At 42.5% G+C, this 19,025-nt stretch overlaps 1 protein-coding gene across 1 annotated transcript; it reads left to right on the top strand.

Moving 5' to 3' along the window:
* Positions 1–15,457: 15,457 nt before the first annotated feature.
* LOC310662064 (olfactory receptor 10A7-like) lies at positions 15,458–16,393 on the top strand (the record flags this gene model as incomplete). Its single annotated transcript, XM_083408828.1, has 1 exon — positions 15,458–16,393. One exon carries the CDS (start codon positions 15,458–15,460, stop codon positions 16,391–16,393), a length of 936 nt encoding a protein of 311 aa, XP_083264954.1.
* Positions 16,394–19,025: the final 2,632 nt, after the last annotated feature.

The raw sequence follows: 19,025 nt of genomic DNA, 5'->3' as shown, positions 1-19,025 counted from the left end.
TTAGCTAAGATAGTCAGCCTCATATGGGCATGCCAGTTAGGAAAGGTTAAGTCACCTGTTTGGTGATCTGTTGGACAGATAAACAATGCATTGTCAGTCTTTCATCCGGACACCCTAGCAAACTAGTCAGAAGAGGGTAAGTTATATGACATGTCACATTGGAATAAAACTTACTATATAATCTCAGGAACTCCCACCTTATAGGGGCACAATCAATTTGGAAATTTAATATTCAAAAATCTGCTGATTTATTTATTTATATAGGCTTATACACTGCACAATAAACAAAGTATCTCGGTGGTAAGCATCACAGCCATAAAGCAGCATCAGAATGCTTAGTAAACATCTTGACACTGATACACAATAACTGGTGGTTGAGATATATAAACAGAATTGTCTTAAATAGGCTTTTGAAACAAACTACTGATGGTGCCTGCTTAACATTAATAGGCAAAGACTGCCACAATCTTGGTGCACTGCAGACACACTAAGTACCCCATTTTTTGTAGAAGCAAAGGGAACGCAATGTGGTATCCTTAATAGTAATTAATAGGTTTTCTCCTTTGGCATTTTTGTAAAAGAATTGCAGTGTTTCCATGTATCATGTGGTTCACTGACGATAAAAAGTTTACGTTTCAGGCCGAAGTTACTGTTGTGGAATCACCTTGTTAAATACAAACATAGGGGAGGCAGGTGCACTCTGTGCATGCTCATGGGATATATTTCTGACACTTGTAATTCCTAATCATTTCTCCACCGGGTCAAGTTAAACTCCTTAGGCTGTGTCACACTTTGATGTAGAATATTGCCTGCATGTTTTCTTTCTCAGTCAGTGAACTTTTAAAAACAAACAAATCATGCATTGGTTGGCATATATAGTTGTATTGCATTAGATCAGGCATCCCCAACCTGCGGCCCTCCAGATGTTTTGGCCTACAACTCCCATGATCCCTAGCTAACAGGACCAGTGGTCAGGGATGATGGGAATTGTAGTCCAAAACATCTGGAGGGCCAAAGGTTGGGGTTGCCTGCATTATATTAAGTCCTCCATTTTACATGTACCTTATCACAAATTTATTCTTGTCATTTATTGGTCCATGACTTTGTTATTTCTCTTGAGTGGCAATTTTAACACTGATTTTTCCGGGGTCTACCTTATCCCACAACACAACACAACACAGGATTGCTATGTTTGCATGTATTGAATGCTCTCTCTCTCTCTCTCTCTCTCTTACACACACACACACTCATGCCTCTGGTAACACCTCCAAATCTGTTAACATATCAGCGCATCATCTCATGGGGTGCATAGAGGGTAGTGATTTTAAAACGGTCACTGAGATGGACAGATTGCCACTATCACTTAAGCCATTATGCTTACCCGTTCCTCCTCCTCCTGTTTCCTTTGTTGATTTCTATCCTGGGGAGGGGGGTTGGAGGGCAAGGTAGAGATCTAAATTTCCCCCCTAGAAACTTACAGTGGAAGTAGCTAAACTGTGGCTGACCAGATGTTGCTGGACTATGACTTGCATTAGCCCCAGCCAACATGTTCAAGAATGAAGAGAGTGGTAGTCCAGCAACTCTTTGGTTCCTTGGGCACAACTGCTGCCTCTCACACACTTTTGTTTAATAACATCCACTGGCAAGCATCACAGCTGCTAACAGACGGCAGCCATAGAAACAATCAGGGCAGAGCTGAATGGTGTGGAGAAAATGGAGGGAATCAAACAAGATGTGCATACAAGGCCAGTTCCAGCTTTGAGGGGACCGTGAGCCAAGTGCTCACAAATACCTGCAGTGACACTGTGTCAGGAACATTGTGTGACATTGAAATGGTGGCTTGCAAACTCAGATACAGGAACAAGTGTCAGTGCCAGGGTGCTGGGCCTGCATGCACTTGTTTGTTAAAGAATTGCTGGCCCATTTGAGTATAACAGGGGATGGAGGAAATCTATCAAAGGGGGCACCTAAGGAAGGGGAATGACACTGACTCCACCTTTCCCACTCATTCTTCCACCACCTTACCTTGCCACTGCTTTGGGATGCTTTAGTCATTTTCCCTCAGCCCAGGCAGCAATGTTCTAAGGAGCACCAAGTTGTTTGTGTCTATTGACAATTTTATATTTCCCAGTGTTGCTCTAAAGCAGAGGTGAGGGATCCTGTCGCCAGGAGCGCCAATTATAGGGGCTTCACCCACAATATTTTTGTTGTGGATGCTCAGCACCCACAATGCAGCCCCCCCCCCCCCCACACACAACTTCCAAGGTCTTGCAAAGTCTCAGAACCCGACTTCCAGTGGCACCAGAAGTCAGGTTCCAAGGCCAGGGGGCAGGCGTGACGTCATGACGTCATGTCGTAATGTGATGTCACACCCACTGGCCACCCATAACCTGGGGCCCAAGTTGGCTCTCCTACCTGTGGCCCTCCAGGTAGGAGGATGCAATTCCCATCACCCCCAGTCAACCTGGGCTGCCCAAATAGCATTGGGCCTGTCAGGTACAGTCTTCTTCTGGTCAATATTGTCCCTTGAATTGACCAGTGGCAGCCTGTACCTGACAAGCCAAATGCTATTTGAATGAAGAAAATTTCAGAAGGTGGAGAAGGAATCCTACCGCAAAGGCCAGAACTCTGGAGATTTGATTAGGTACCCTATCATTGTCAAAATTACTGTTCTCCTGTTGACCACCTGATGTCAATAAATTATTCGCAAGGCCAACATTATCCACACCTGAAGGATGCTATTAAAAAAAAGCCTGTTGTTTAGAACCAAATCCAGGGGTAAACAGCATTTTGTGTGGTCCTTCCCCATTTATATTTTAGGCTTGCTTTTTTCAAGTTGATACCCCCGTGGTCTATAACACAGAAATACATAGCTGTGACTCAAGCACATTTGATTACATCTGTAGGTGCAAAGCTATCAGTGAGAATTGTTTCAAAAGGCACCTGCACTGGGCCTAAACATCCAGTCATCCTGAGTGTAAAATGTGAAAAGGTGAAGAGGATTTGCTGTGTTGAGGCATTGACTGACAAGAGGCAACAAAATGGAAACAAAGGCATTACAGCAGGCAGAAGAGACTCTTAACTGGCCAGTCTTTCCTTCTATAACCTGACAAAACTGATGCAGGACAGATAATATTTCATAGATGGAAACATGGGGCTTCACATATGGAGGGGATGTTTTGCACTCCAGAAGGCGCTGCCACTCGTGCTGCTGCTTTTTCTGCTGTGCCATAGTATATACAATGCACATTCTATTAATTGCAGCATATACACCGACCCAATCCCTATTCCTCATGAATTTTATCACTCAGGAGACCTTGTAATCGGTGACATTGCTGCTCACATCTTCTTCTTTTATGAGACTCCCTCTTTCAAGGAACAGCCAAGACAGACTATGATTGAGAAACCGGTGTAAGGAAATACTTTCTCCCTTCGTTTTCCTTCTGTAAAAATGTTCCACTCTTGATATCTGAGAGCAGAAAATCATTTAAGCACTATGGTACTTGAGAAACACTTGGTCTAGTCTTCAGGGTGAAAAGTAGTGTTCCAGGGGACATTTAGTTTGTTCCGTCATTTTATTTTATTTGTTCTGTGTTTTTCCTTTACCATCTGGCACATTTTATGAAGAATTTCTCTTACAGACCCTGTGCATTTTTAAGGGGCTGATACAGAAAAGTCTGTCTTGAATTACTCTTTGATGCACCATTCTTGCACTTTAAGAACATTGACGAAATGGAGTGTGTCCAGAGGAGGGCAAACAGGATGGTGAGAGGTTATTGCATAGGCCTTATAGTAAAACAAAACACTGCACCACTAGAGACCTGCCTCTCCACACATTCCCTGGAACACTGCCCCCCCAAATGGACCCCTCTCTCTTGCCTCACCTCCTCTCCACTCTGAGCCACACAAGGCTCCCTGACCTTTCCTAACCAGCATCTGTTTTGCTGGGAACACTCGAAAGAGCTGGGTATTTTTAGCCTGAAGCATAGGAACAAACACAAAAATAATTGAAAAAATTCAAATGGTTTGCGTGCACTGCATCATGTGATCAATTACCTGTCTCTCCCCACCCCCCACCCCGCTCATATCTTATTGAAGTTGGCACCTCTGGCCAGAAGAAGAGAAGATTGACAGCTGATTTCAAGTATCTGAAAGGCTTTCATTCCCTGTAGCTCAAAGGGCAGGCTCAAATTTGTAGAGAAGTAAACTTTTGGCTGAATACTAGTCGAAACCTCCTAACGATAAAGGCTGTCTGATACTGTAATCAAATATCTTGTGTGCAGTGGGCAGTAGGCTGAGCTAAATTATTTCCAGGGTCTCTCAACTCCTTCCTCTAACTCTGTCTCCTCCATTTATTCATTAATTTCAGAACATTAAAAAAGGAGTTGTGAAATTACGTGGTGGGTGTGGGTGGGTGGGTGTGTAGCATGCTATTGTAGTAAGTTAAGTGCCCTCAAACAGACAGAAAACAACAAGTAACTATTTCCATGGCATTGTTAGCTGCCAGCTGCCACAGGACAAAAAAAAGCTATTAAAAGCACAGTTAAAGCAGGCACATCAAAAGTTCGCAACTCTACTGTTCTGCAAAAGCCTTCAAGTACATTTTTAAACATTGTTTGGCTAAACCTCTAGTAATTCTCATTGCAGTTCAGTGCCAAAGAAATACCAGCACATCTTGGCCTTGGCATTTGCCATAAAAGAGATCAATGAGAATCCCAGCCTCTTACCAAATGTCACTTTGGGCTTCCATGTCCTCAACAGCTACTACGTTGCAAAGACAACTTTTAAAGCCACCCTCAGCCTGCTTTCCACACCACATAGGTTTGTTCCCAACTTCAAGTGTGATACTCAGAACCATTTAATTGCTGCCATTGGAGGGCTTGTTTCTGAAACCACTGCCAATATGGCCACCATCTATACCACCTACAAGACTCCACAGGTAGGCCATATGCAAAAGCTATGGATATTTCTCAACTGTGGCACATAATCCAGTCATCCAATGATAAAATTAATTATTAAGATGTTTATTCATTTCCCTGGAATTGTAACTGAAATGACCCTGGTCACTCTGGTAGACGATCTACACCAGAATTACAACAGAGGGGAATGAGACCTTATGATCCCCAGTTTTTTCTGGTGCAGCAGTCACAGAAGGTGGTGCTGGGAAACCACTCTTCCAAACCCATGGACCTATGGGTGTTACAAGGATCAGTTTTGTCTCCCGGGATTTTACAAATTTACATGAAGTCTTAAGGACCACCTTCTTCCATGAACCTGTTTGAACAATGCATTCAACACTGGAGACTCTGTTTCAGGCCTCCTCATTGCAGGATGAGCGGCAGATGGACCTGAGGCAAAGCTCCTTTTCTCTTATGGCATCAAAGCCCTGGAATGGCTTCCCAAAGCAGAGGTCCTAGCTGGTGGTTAAAGGGAATGTAACCCTCAAAATGCAAGGTTGATCTTCAAGGAGTAGAAAATTATCAATCTGTAGTTGTAGATTCTGACCTGAATGGCTGAATTTTGTATTCTTCAAGACACATAAAAAGCAAAGGTAGCTGTGTTGGGAAGGCGCGGACCTTCATTCTCCATGACTGAAGGTCTCACATGGGCAAGACCTACCCAAGAAGTGTAGCTGTGCTCATGAGGCCTGACACTGCTGTGCAGATCCTGTTTTTTCTCATAATAAAGAGTTCACTTCTTTCATGTGATTTACGGCTGGTTTGCTCCTGATACAAACTGGATTTTTGCAGTTTTATCTTTTATAAAATGTGTTGGGAGGACTTTTCCCTGAAAGTACTTTAAATAAACAAGCCTTCATTTTAAAAAAGAAGCCAGTTTTTATCTTTTATGTAGCAGAGCAGAGCATAGATGATTGAAAACGAATAAGGAAACATGTTCTTGGAACGCAACTGAAAGATTCCAACCTATTTCTTTCAGTTAACTTATGGATCATTTTCTCCAGTCCAAGGTGACAAAACACTATTCCCTTTCTTGAACCAGATGGTCCCAAATGAAGCCTACCAGTACAGAGGGATTGCCCAATTACTTAAGCATTTTGCATGGACCTGGATTGGACTCGTTGCTGTGGATGATGACAATGGAGAAAACTTTTTGCAGACAGTGATGCCCATGCTTTCCCAGAACGGCATCTGCTATGCTTTCATATTAAGAACTCCAAAGCGAACTGACATGCAAGAAATGTTAGAGTCATTGGTAACTCTGCTAGATCAATATCCAGTCCTCACGGACAGGAAAGTCAATGTCTGTCTCGTATACGGAGAACCTCCAGCTATGCAAGTTTTGAGAATGATGTTGTTTACAGCAGAAATGTCTGACTTGCCACCTCTGGGTAAAGTATGGGTTGTTACATCTCAGTGGGAATTTGCTTCTTTATCCGGTCAAAGGATTTGGGATACAACCCCCTTCCATGGTGCTTTATCCTTCACAGTTCACTCCAATGAGCCACCAGGATTCCAAACATTTCTTCAAATTGTAAGACCTTCCTGGTCTAAAGAAGATGGGTTCATCCATGATTTCTGGGAGCAAGCATTTGGCTGTAGCTTGAAACATTCTGATGAGTACAGTCAAGCCTGCACCGAGGAAGAGAAGCTGGAGAGCATCCCTGCAGTTTTGTTTGAAATGAACATGATTGGCCATAGCTACAATGTCTACAATTCTGTCTATGCTGTGGCACATGCATTGCATGCCACATATGTATCCAGATCCAAAAACGGGAGCTTAAAAAAAGGACAGGTACAGCCATGGGAGGTAACTGAACACACATTTGTACTTTAAAAAGAAGTAGGGTAGAATATTATCTAGACAAGGACGGAACTCTGATCTCAAGCTCTGCACAAAATAAATCCTCCAAAATCATGCTAACAAATTTTCCAAGTTAATGTGTTTAACTAATGTCAGTTTAATAATCAAATTGCTGTTGTTCTTGTAATACAATTAAGGAAAACTATATGAAGGTTTTCTATAGATGGTATCTAACACCAAGCAGACTTGGCTTAATGTATTTTTTTAAAAAAAAAACCTCAAATAAATGTTGGAAATGCATTTAAGTGGTGGGTACAACATACCACGTTTGGTGGACATGCAGAAAGATGAGGGAGTTTGGGGATCTAATTTATAATGAATTAAAAAGGATGTTTAAAATCTCATTCCCAAAAAAAACCCCAGAAACATTCCTATTGGGAATTGTGGGAAATGAGATTCCAAAAGATTTAAAGAAAGTATTCATGTACACCACCACCACAGCAAGAGTTGTGATTGCACAGAACTGGAAAAGGGAATGTTTACCGACCAAAAGAGATTGGTTGGTCAAATTAATGGAGTACGCGAAGATGGGCAAGTTGACTGGGCAGATAAGAGATCAAACAAAACAAAAATTTAAAAAAGATTGGAACATATTCAAACAATATTTGAAAGATTATCAGGGGGAAATTGAAATTTTGACTGGTTTAGAATAACTTCTGTAAGAAAAAATACTAAAATATAGTGGAGAAACAGGAAAACAAACTCATAGACATGTTAAGAGAGGCATTCAAATAAGGAAAACTGAGGACCCAAGCAAGAAGGGGAGGGAAGTCAAGTATAAAAGGAATATGAATGAATCAAGCAATTAAGCACAAGATTTTGTTTTTATTTTCTTTATTATTATTTAGAAATACATGTTTAGTCATAGGAAAACTGACATGTTATAATGTAATTCTATGAATGTAAATTAAAAGAAACCAATAAAGATGATTTGCGCGCATATATATATATATATATATATGCTGTTGGTCATACTTTCATCTCAAGCCAGTGTTCTAGCAAAATAAAATAATTTAGGTGTAGCTAAGCCAGGACTTTATATAAACTTCACTGTAAAGATTTCAACAAGTTCTTCCTTTATTTTCTTGTTCATCCTAGATTAATCGCTTTTTGAGAAGCATTTTGTTCAACAACAGTGCTGGAGACACTATACAGTTTGATGAAAATAGAGAACTAGTTGCTGGTTTTGATGTTACAAACTGGGTGACTTTCCCAAATAGCTCTTTTGTTAGAGTAAAAGTTGGACAACTGGAACCTCAAGCTCCTGCAGGCAAAGAACTAATCATTAATGATGACCAGATTGTCTGGCATAGGAACTTTGATCACGTAAGACACAGCTGCAAATGTTTTTAATCTACCGAATAATTGAAGTTCAGTTTGGGCCAATTCAGTCGTCTTCTTGAGGCTTGATTTCTGCTGTGTATCAGTTGTGAAACCATAGCTCCTGCACTTGTTTGTAAAAGAAGTAAAAGAACGTGAGATGCGTTAACTCAATAATGTTGGCATTGGACTAATTAAAGCAGTGAGGTTCTTAGATCACAATGAAACAAACACCTCCTTTGTTTTCTTGATGCTAATTACCATTTTGTTTATGGACAGGTACTGCCACTTTCTGTGTGCAACGACAACTGCTATCCTGGTTACAGAAGGAAAGAGAAGGAGGGAGAGAAATTTTGCTGCTATGATTGTGCTCCATGTCCAGAAGGGATGATTTCTGGCCAGAAGGGTAGGAGAAATAATGCACACTGGCTAAAAACAAAAATGGCCTAACCTCATATTCTGGTTGTTACAGTGGTCTCAAGGCTATTATTAATTAGACAACTTGTCTTTGAGTGCAAGTTTTTTGTTCCACAAATTGCTGGTGTGTGTCTGGGGATGGAGTACAAATTGCAACCCTGGTGTGGGGTTGTTGGGACTTTAACCTTTTGCTTCCTGCTTCTTTCCTGATCTGGATCAGACTCTTATGCCTGAAATTTGCACTCAAGGTGGATGCAGAACCAATCATAAGTGAAATCCACTAATTCGCTGTGGAGACCGTAGCTGCATAATGGGATAATGAAGACAGCATCAAAATGAAAACTTAGACCCTTGTCCTGGACCAGCATCTAGAACATAAGGGTACATGAAACACCTGGGATCCTGAGAGTGATCTATTTCAGGATCTGGTGCCTTTGACGCTATATGTGAAAATAACCCCAAATGTGTGTTATCAGCTGACTATACATTTTTTCCATGCCTACCCTCCCCACCATCCACATTCCACTCCCCCATCTTGAATTTTATACTGGAAACTTGTCAATGCAGAAATCTTTCCTTCTCTCAGGGCTCTGTAAAGAGCCAGGCAGATCATCTATGCTAAATAAATCAGAATGCTAATGAAAGATGCTTCAAATTATAACGTTCATTTTTATAATGTATTTTTTTCTGTAAATATTATTATTTAAAAAAAACAGTAACACAACATTTTGAAGGCAGCAGCTCTGTCAAAGACATACAATCTACATTTACATCTAGTTTGTATTGGTTATACGTCATATAGCAGCTGCCAATTCAGTTATTCATTTTGATGATGTTAAACAAAGTCTTGAAATATTTCTCTTCCTGTTTTCAGATGTAGATGTCTGTGAAAATTGTCCAGAAGATCAGCATCCAAATGTTGACCAAAATCAATGCATTCCCAAAGTTCTAAGCTACCTGTCTTATGAAGAAACATTAGGGATCATCTTAGCTATCTTGGCTGCTTCTTTGTCTTTGGTCACATCTTTAGTGCTTGGAACTTTTATTAAGCACAGGGACACTCCCATAGTCAAAGCCAACAACCGAACACTCACCTACATACTCCTTATCTCCCTCCTCCTTTGCTTCCTCTGCTCCTTGCTCTTCATTGGACAGCCTGGACACGTGACCTGCCTTCTCCGGCAAATGGCTTTTGGCATAATCTTTTCTGTGGCCCTTTCCTCAGTGTTGGCAAAGACCATCACTGTGGTTCTGGCATTCATGGCAACCAAACCAGGAGCCAGGATGAGGAAATGGGTAGGGAAAAGGCTGACAAACTCAGTTGTCTTTTCTGGCTCTTTTATTCAAGCTGGCATTTGTATGATTTGGTTAAGTACTTCTCCACCATTTCCAGATACAGACCTGCATTCACTGAGTGGGACAATCTTAGCAGAATGTAATGAGGGATCAGCTTCCATGTTTTACTGTGTCCTGGGCTATATGGGCTTCCTTGCAGTTGTCAGCCTCACTGTGGCTTTCATAGCCAGGAAGTTACCTGACAGCTTCAATGAAGCTAAGTTCATCACTTTCAGCATGTTGGTGTTTTGCAGTGTTTGGTTGTCCTTTGTTCCAACCTACCTGAGCACCAAAGGAAAATACATGGTGGCTGTGGAGATCTTCTCCATCTTATGCTCCAGTGTTGGGTTACTGCTTTGCATTTTCACCCCAAAATGCTACATCATTGTGCTGAGGCCAGAGCTTAACAACAGAGAGCAGCTAATAAGAAGAAAATAATCAACAAATATGTATGCACCTCTCTTCTCCTTTTTTTTATAGTTTGGGGAAACAATTTCCAAAGACTACAGATCCTGTGGTTCATTGTGGAAAACCTTCATGGTCAAAGAAGTGATAAGAAGTACTGTAAGATAGGGTTGCCATATTTCAAACAGTGAAAAGTTGTTGAGCTTTCTTGGCAATGTTTTTGAGCTTTTGGGGGGAAATCGCTTACAAAATTGCTGGTTTTGAGCTATTTTTATGGGAAAACGGTGCTGCCAACATGGGTTGCCATACGTCCGAATTTCCCCAGACATTTTCCTGGTTTGCAACTGCACACTGCTGCCGACTGCCATATTTCGGATATGTTTGGGAAATTCCGGAAATATGGCACCCCTAAAGTGAGAAAATCCATCAAGAACAAACACTGCATGCATTTGAGAAAGTATATGAGCGTGAAACTGACTTGTGCTGTAGTCAGGGCCACCTCAACACGTTTTGTTGCTCGAGGTAGAACAGCAAATGATACCCCCCCACACACACCCCCACAAGGTCAGGATGCACAGTACCCAAGGCTGACCAAGGTTTTTTGACACCTCTGATAGAAACCCAGCAAGGACCTTTCCCTGCATGTGAAAACACAATAATTATCAGTGGAACCTTTACTCACAACCACAATCCGTTCCATAGGCCCATCCGGAAGTTGAAATGGGACACTGGGAGAGGCGCTGTTGTGTGCGGGTGCGGGCGACAATTGCCTACTTTTGCGCATGTGCAAACGGCAATTGCCACTCCTGCGCATGCGCGAATGGCGGCAAACCCACCAGTTACTTCCGGGTTTGCCACGAACGTTGGGCAAAATGGATGCTAGCAGAGGCGGATTTAAGAAGAGGTTTGACTGTATAACAATTTGTTGTTGATGGGTTTGTAGTCAGTTTCCTGCTGTGGCCAGCTGCTTCAATTCTGCCTTTCTACATATCATTTTAGACACTGAACACTGTTTGTGAACTAGGCATCATATAGATTCACATGACCACATAGCCGAAACTGCTTGCCAGTTTGCAGAGCTGCAGTCCTAGCTTTCCAACACCAGTGCTGCCATCCACGGGTTACTGGCGGTGTGGGAGGAGGTGGGAGAGCTGAGAGTGGCATTGTGGTGCTTCCCCGCTGCTCCTAACTGACCACACAAGTGCATGTGCCCGCCATCCCCCCCCCACCATGATAACAGTGTTTTTCTTTAGTTTGATGGCCAAATATCAGTGGGAGTGGGCATGCCATACTGCCCATGTCCATTCGGTGGTTATTGTTTCTGCTTGAAATTGAATTGTCTACTGGACCCCCCCCAACCCTGAAGCTACTGTTCAGCTTTGGACCTTGCCTTTCAACCCTACTCCCCAGAAAGTGTTTTGATGTGCTGAAGAGAGAATCAGATGCTTTCCATTGTGGTACCATTTGCACAAGTAAACAAACAAACTGCAGCACCCCTGAAGCCCTTTTACACAGTGAGCTCAGTCCTTTTGTCGTTAAATGGTACGGTATTGTTCCTCTTTTGCAGGGGGAGGGGGCAAGAGGGGGATTTTTATCTCTTAAATCACTAACCAAGAGTGTAAGAGAGCAAAGATACAGAGTGTAAGCAAGGAGCAAAGCAAACTTTATGCTCATTTGGGGGTCTTCCCCCTTTTTTAGTGTGCTGGGGATTTTGTGCAGTTGGAAAACCTGCTTTTAGAAAAAACCCCAGGTATAAAACATTTCCTGCACATGGAAAACTAGGTGTCTAGGTGGAAAAGCAGGCTAGAACACTAACCTCCAACCTCTAACTCACTCTGAGGGTGGGAAAATGGTTAGTGTATGTAGGAGTGTTCAGTCATGTGAGCAATTAATTCATATGTAACTTTTCCTGGATTTCATGTGCTCTGGCATTCAAACTGTTAACAGAGAATGCAAAAGAGTTGACAACTCACCCCACTACTCCCCTGAAAACTAATTCCCTGAACTTTCTTAATTAACCAAAAAGATTCAGTGAGTGAATTTTCTCCACTGGGAACAAAACTGGTGCTGACTGGGAAATGTTGAGCTGGCTAACAATGCCCTTTGGAGATGTTAGAAAGCTGTCTTCTCCATGCTGATAAATTATGGTAAATATTACACTGAGGGCTTGGGAAACAGGTCTTGCTGGGATAGATGGTAGCATTTCCCACTGTAACGTTGGCCACAGAAGCATCGTATCGCATATGGAGTTGTGCTAAGGAGAAGTTCAGCTGAAAAGAAGGTAGAAGGCTTCCATTGCTATGGCATTCTGCTAGGGCAGTCTTCCATAATCTGGTCTCCTCCTCCAAATGTTGTTGGGCTCCAACTCCCATCAATCCCAGCCACATTGGCCAAAGTTCAGGAACGATGGGAGTCAGAGTCCAGGCTAGGGGACTTTTTAAAAAACAAGAACTGCACGTATCTGCAGGTTCAGAAAGCCAGGGTAATGTAGTGGTTAGGGTGTTGGACTAGGACCTAAGAGAGCCATGTTCAAATCTCCATTCAGAGCTGATTCAGCTTTCCCCCCTCTTTATCTCCATGTTAGTTTGGTTTTCTTTGGAGGGCACCCCATCTGGCAGGCAAGAAATCACATTCTATTTGGGTTTGAATTTTAAAATTTCAGATTAGCATCCTAAAGGCACAGAAACTCTGAATGCATGTACCATCAACACTATTATACTATTTTCAACAATAAATCAAAACAGCTTAGTATTGCTATACAGTCATATCTCGTATTGCTTTGTGCTCTTCTTACGGACTTTCAGCTTACGAATGCGGCAAGCCCGGAAGTGTTTACTTCCAGGTTCGCCGTCTGTGCATGCACAAAAGTGCTCAGTCATGCTGCGCACATGCGCTGAAGAGGTGCTCTAGTTGCAGACTTTTTGGGATATGAAAGGCACCCCGAAACTGATTAAGTCTGCAACTATAGAGGTACCACTGTATCTGCTAAGGGGCTTTATAGATTTAGTATTCTCCTATGGAACCTCACAGGGACACAGGGTGGCACTGTGGGTTAAACCACAGAGTCTAGGACTTGCCGATCAGAAGGTCGGCAGTTCGAATCCCCACAATGGGGTGAGCTCCCGTTGCTCGGTCCCTGCTCCTGCCAACCTAGCAGTTCGAAAGCACATCAAAGTGCAAGTAGATAAATAGGTACTGCTCTGGCGGGAAGGTAAACGGCACTTCTGTGCGCTGCTCTGGTTCGCCAGAAGCGGCTTAGTCATGCTGGCCACATGACCCAGAAGCTGTACGCCCGCTCCCTCGGCCAATAAAACTAGATGAGCGCCGCAACCCCAGAGTCGGTCACGACTGGACCTAATTGTAAGGGGTCCCTTTACCGTTACCTTATGGAACCTCACAGCAAGATATGTAGATGAGCGACATGTTTATTCCAGTACATTATAAAAATGCTCCATTTCTCAATAAATTGATTGTCTGCCTGTAAGGCAGGACACGACTCTTGATTTCCCCAGCAACCTAAATTAACCTGTATACAGGAAGGAAAAGGGATAACAAATGGCTCAGCTCTACCTGGATAGAATTCATCAGGGGTTTTGAGTAAGAATGAGTAAGATTTTTATTTAGGAGAAAGATCATATTTGATTGGCAGAGAATACGTTTTACACGCAAAAGATCCTTGGCATCACCAAAGTAAGAAGTTTTAGCACTGAAATGTCAAATGGAACCAATTCCACTCCCATCCCAAGTCAGCAGCTGGCATTCTTGGGCAACCAAGGGTCCATATTTGTTGTCCTCTTGAGTTCTGAGGAAGTAGATCCAAAGCTTCATACTGAATTATTATTTCTAAAGCTGGCCTTAATAGGAGATGCGTCCCCATTGTTGCAGCATATTCCATATAGTCAGATACCTAGAGATTTCTTCAAGCTAGTATCATCCTGTGATTGCAAATTATCAAAATTCCAGGGGCAAGGCAAACATCAATACAAAGGGAAGTTTGTGTGCTAGTATAACAGGTTTTGGCCAATTCTTAACAGCATGTACAGTTTGATTTCAGTTCCTTCAGTTCATGTGCAACTCTCTCTCTTTTTTCAATGTACATACAGCAATTGATAAAATACAGCAAAAAAAAAAACCAAACTTGATGTGAACGTTTCAAGATTCTTTTTTAAAACCTGTATCAAGATTATTTCTGTGTGCTCTTTTACTACACATTAGGGATTTTTTTTTTAATGTTCTGTTTTCTTTTTGTGAGCTACTTTGTGCACCGTTCTGCTGACACACACACATGTGCCCCTGCACATTACTAAAGCCCAGTACAAAATATTATCTTGGTTTGGTCTTTGTAAGGGTTTTATCAGTGCACACATGCAAAACAGTACAAAACGGTTCTTGATACTGTCAAGCATGTAAGCATGTCAAGATGGCTTTTTAAAAATATTATATCTGTTGGTAATAGGGGCAAGAGGAGAAAGGCGCAAATGAAATTATAGCAACTTATTCACCCACAGTGTTACTACTGTGACCTTAAATCGAAGGAGAAATTTGCAAGCACCCCAGTTAGGGGTTAGCTGTATCTCTCCCATATAATGTCCTAGTGGTCAGGTCAGATACTGAGCTCCATCTTGGGATGCACTATGTTTCACCCAGGTGGGCATGCTCAAAAGCATACATGCACATGTTAATCAATGAGGAATAATGTTGCGTCAATTGTTGGCCCTTAAGAGGCAAGTCAGACACTTTATTGGATGGCAATTTTCCTTCACAGTGCTACATATACAGTGTGTGTGTGTGTGTGTGTGTGTGTGTGCGGCGCGTGTGTTCATATTACTTTATTTTAAAAAACACTCAAATTAGTGCACAAATAATAATAATAAAATGCATCCTATACAATGAAGCAATGACATGCTGACAAAAAGCACATTTGCAGAAAGTGCTGTTTAATTTAAGTCCCAAATCAAGGAAATATTAACAGCCTGATTTAGAAAAGATGTATAAATTATGATCTATATGATATTAGGTGGAGGAAGGAAGTTTTCATTACATTTAGTTTATTATTGAGACCAACATTTGGAGGAAATAAACATTCACCTTATCCTGTGGCTGCCTAATCAGTATCTGTAGTTCCATGATTCATCCCTGTACCTCTGTTTCTCCACAGATGGATGCTGGACAGGCCAAGCACTGGGAGAACCAGAGCACAGTGAACGAGTTCATCTTGTTGGGATACCAAGAGTATCCTGCTGTCCTCTTTATTGCCTTCCTGGCCATATACATGGCAATATTACTGGGCAATGGTCTTATTGTGATGGTTACAACACTGGACCCTGCCTTACGTACGCCCATGTACTTCTTCCTGCGCAGTCTCTCAGGACTGGAGATGTGCTACACCTCAGTCACCCTTCCTAAAATGATGGCCAATCTAATCTCAGGGAACCTCTCCATCTCTCTACTAGCCTGTGCCTCACAGATGTTTTTCCTGCTTTTTCTGGGTGGAACCGAGTGCTTCCTACTGGCAGCCATGGCCTATGACCGCTATCTTGCCATCTGCCTGCCTCTCCGCTACATGACCATCATGAGCCAGAACATGCGGGTGGGGATGGTGGTCGGCTCCTTTGCCATCAGCCTCCCTGTGCAGATGTTGCAAATTGGGTTCATCTTCTCCTTGCCTTTTTGTGGGCCCAATGAGATTGACCACTTCTTCTGCGACATACCACCAATACTCAGCCTGGCATGTGCTGACCTGTATGCCAGCGAGTTGACTGTGTATACCAATAACTTTCTCTTTGTTATAATCCCCTTTTTCCTCATTTTGGCCTCCTATATACACATCACCAGAACCATCCTGAACTTGCCATCAGCCACAGGACGCCAAAAGGCCTTCTCCACTTGCTCATCCCACCTTACTGTGGTCATTCTCTTTTATGGCTCTGCAACGGTCGTGTACCTGAGGCCCAAGACACCCGACTCTGTGAAAGTGGACAAGTTGCTTTCCCTGCTCTACACAGTCATCATTCCCCTCTGCAACCCTCTTATTTACACCCTGAGGAACAGGGAAGTGAAGGCAGCCATTAGAAAGCTATTAGGAAGGAAATAGGTTGGCACAGGCGTCCACTGAATCCACCATCAAAATCTCACCCATACTAATATTTGGCATTTCCTTGCTTGTTCAAAGGATTTCATATGCATTAGTCTACAACAACCCTACAAAGCAATTGAGTATTATTTTCCCCTTATAAAAGATTGGGTTGGAGGGGTAGAAGCTGAGAGAGAGAGAGAGAAATGGTAAGTTCATAGATTGGGGTTGATACATCTGTTGATTTCAGTTCTCTCAGGTTCTCATTTTTCCTATCTTAAATTTCTGCAGCAATTTGCCCCCCCCCCCAAAAAAAATAATTAAGGAATCCTTGTGAAAATTCATCAGCATGTTAGTGTGAATTTATACTGATAAACCCATTTTTTTGTTTTGTTCGTATTTTGAAAGTTTGTGTTTTTGTAAGCAAGTTAATTTGAATAAATTACTACAGATTATGAGATTTAAATGAGGTAGCATTGTGAATTTTCAGCAGAACAATTTTAGATATATATTCGTGGACAAATATTTATTTAATTTAAAAAAGGGTTTCTTTCATTTGGTTTTTTTTTATATTGGTTTTAAGAAATGAACAATGCAGGTGTGTAATAAGCCTTGACCTCTGTGAACTGAAAAGAGATTTGTAATTGCCTGTCTGCTCCTGAAATGGAAACTGAAATAAAGAAATCTATGATTTAAAAAATACGAATTTGTAATGTCTGGTTCCTTATTGTTCAGGGTATTTTTATTGTAAAAATGAAAAATTTGCCTTCAGAACTGTAAAACTTGGAGGCGGGTTATTGGTCACTTGGTCTTTGGAAGGCTAAAAATATAGACTGCTGGTCACTTGGTCTTTGGAAGGCTAAAAATATAGACTGCTGGAAACCTAGAGAACACCCACACATAAAAGAGAAAGCTAGGAACAATCACATATGTCAGTTGCACAATGCAACACACACACAGGGCCGGCCCACCCATGAGGCAAGGTAAGGTGACTGCCTCAAGCAGCAGGATCTACAGGGGCAGCAGATCCAGCCTCCAGGGAATACATTGCCTGCTGCTGCCACAGCAGCCACCATGGCAACAACAGCTGTGCTGTGCTCTTTGGAGAGTAGATCTGCCTCCTTCTCCACAGCCCTCCTCCATGCCGACTGTACAGTGGTCTATTAGTGAATAGGAGGTACTGTTGGTCTCCCCCCGCCCCTAGGGAGGAAGCAGAAGGGGTTTTAGGGTATCCTGAGCTCTGCTAGTGCCTGGCGTGGTTCAGATTGGGCCCTGATCTTAGTGGGGGGGTATAATTGTTGCCAAGCTTATGGATATTGATGATCCTGGAAACCAGGGATACCTAATTTGTGGCCCTCTGATGCTGCTGAACTCTATTTTCCATCAGCCTCAGGAAGCATGGCCAACAGGGGTGATGGTCATCTCAACCTAACATGGCTAAAGTCCAGAACCCCCCAAATTGGCTTGATTCAGTTTGGGTTGCAGTCAAATCTGGTACATAGCCCTATCCAAAACCATCCCTGCAAACTGAACAAATGCACAATGAACTGGTAAAATAATGCATGTTTGAGGCAGATCATTCAACTTTACGTATTCAGCAATGGGGTCTAAGCTAGTGGTGACCAACCAAGAAAGAGGGCATCATGGTGTATTGAAACATCAATTCAGGGTTTCGTGACAGACAAGAATGGCAAATTGCTTGTGAGGGATTGTTAGGGAAAGCAAGGAAATTGCTTGAGAATGAAATTGTCTCAAACAGCAGGTACAAGGCAGACAAAAGAAAGCACTCCTTCACACATTGCATAAAGTATCTATGGAACTCCCTGCCACATGATATTGAGGTGGCTATTAGCTTATCTGGCTTTAACAAGCAGTTATATCAGTTCATGGATGGTAATAGTTTAAGTGGCTATTGAATATATGCATATAACACTGTAATGCTGTGATCTAAACCAGGCATAGGCGAACTCGGCCCTCCATATGTTTTGGGACTACAGCTCCCATTATCCCTAGCTAACAGGACCAGTGGTCAGGGATAATGGGAATTGTAGTCTCAAAACATCTGGACGGCCGAGTTTGTCTATGCCTGGTCTAAACCACTGAGCCTCCAGGGCTTGCAGATCAGAAGGTTGGCGGCTTGAATCCCCGCGACGGGGTGAGCTCCTGTTGCTCTGTCCCAGCTCCTGTCAACCTAACAGTTCAAAAGCATGCCAGTGCAAGTAGATAAATAGGTACCACTGGGGCGGGATGGTAAACGGTGTTTCCATGCACTCTTGTTTCCATCTCGGTGTTCTGATGCACCAGAAGCAGTTTAGTCCTGCTGGCCACATGACCCGGAAAGCTGTCTGTGGACAAATGCTGGCTCCCTCGGCCTGAAAGCGAGATGAGTGCTGCAACCCTTTGACTGGACTTAATCGTCCAGGGGTCCCTTACCTTATCTTTACCTAGTCACTGTGAACCAGTTGCTGGAGGGAGAAACCATTATTGCCCTCAAATCCTGCTGGACTGGGCTGGATGGGACTTAGGACTGATCCAGTGGGGCTCTTCTGATGCTCTTGATTTAAAATGTACTACTTTCTCTGCTGTTTACCCAATGGAATGAGCATATTATTCCCACTGGAATCCTACCACTGCTACAGTTGATGCTGATCTT

This window comes from Podarcis tiliguerta (assembly GCF_965153285.1).
Source record: "Podarcis tiliguerta genome assembly, chromosome: 13".
Classification (NCBI taxonomy): domain Eukaryota; kingdom Metazoa; phylum Chordata; class Lepidosauria; order Squamata; family Lacertidae; genus Podarcis; species Podarcis tiliguerta.
Note: the sequence above shows the minus strand (reverse complement) of the source record. Positions and strands in the feature narration are given on the sequence as shown.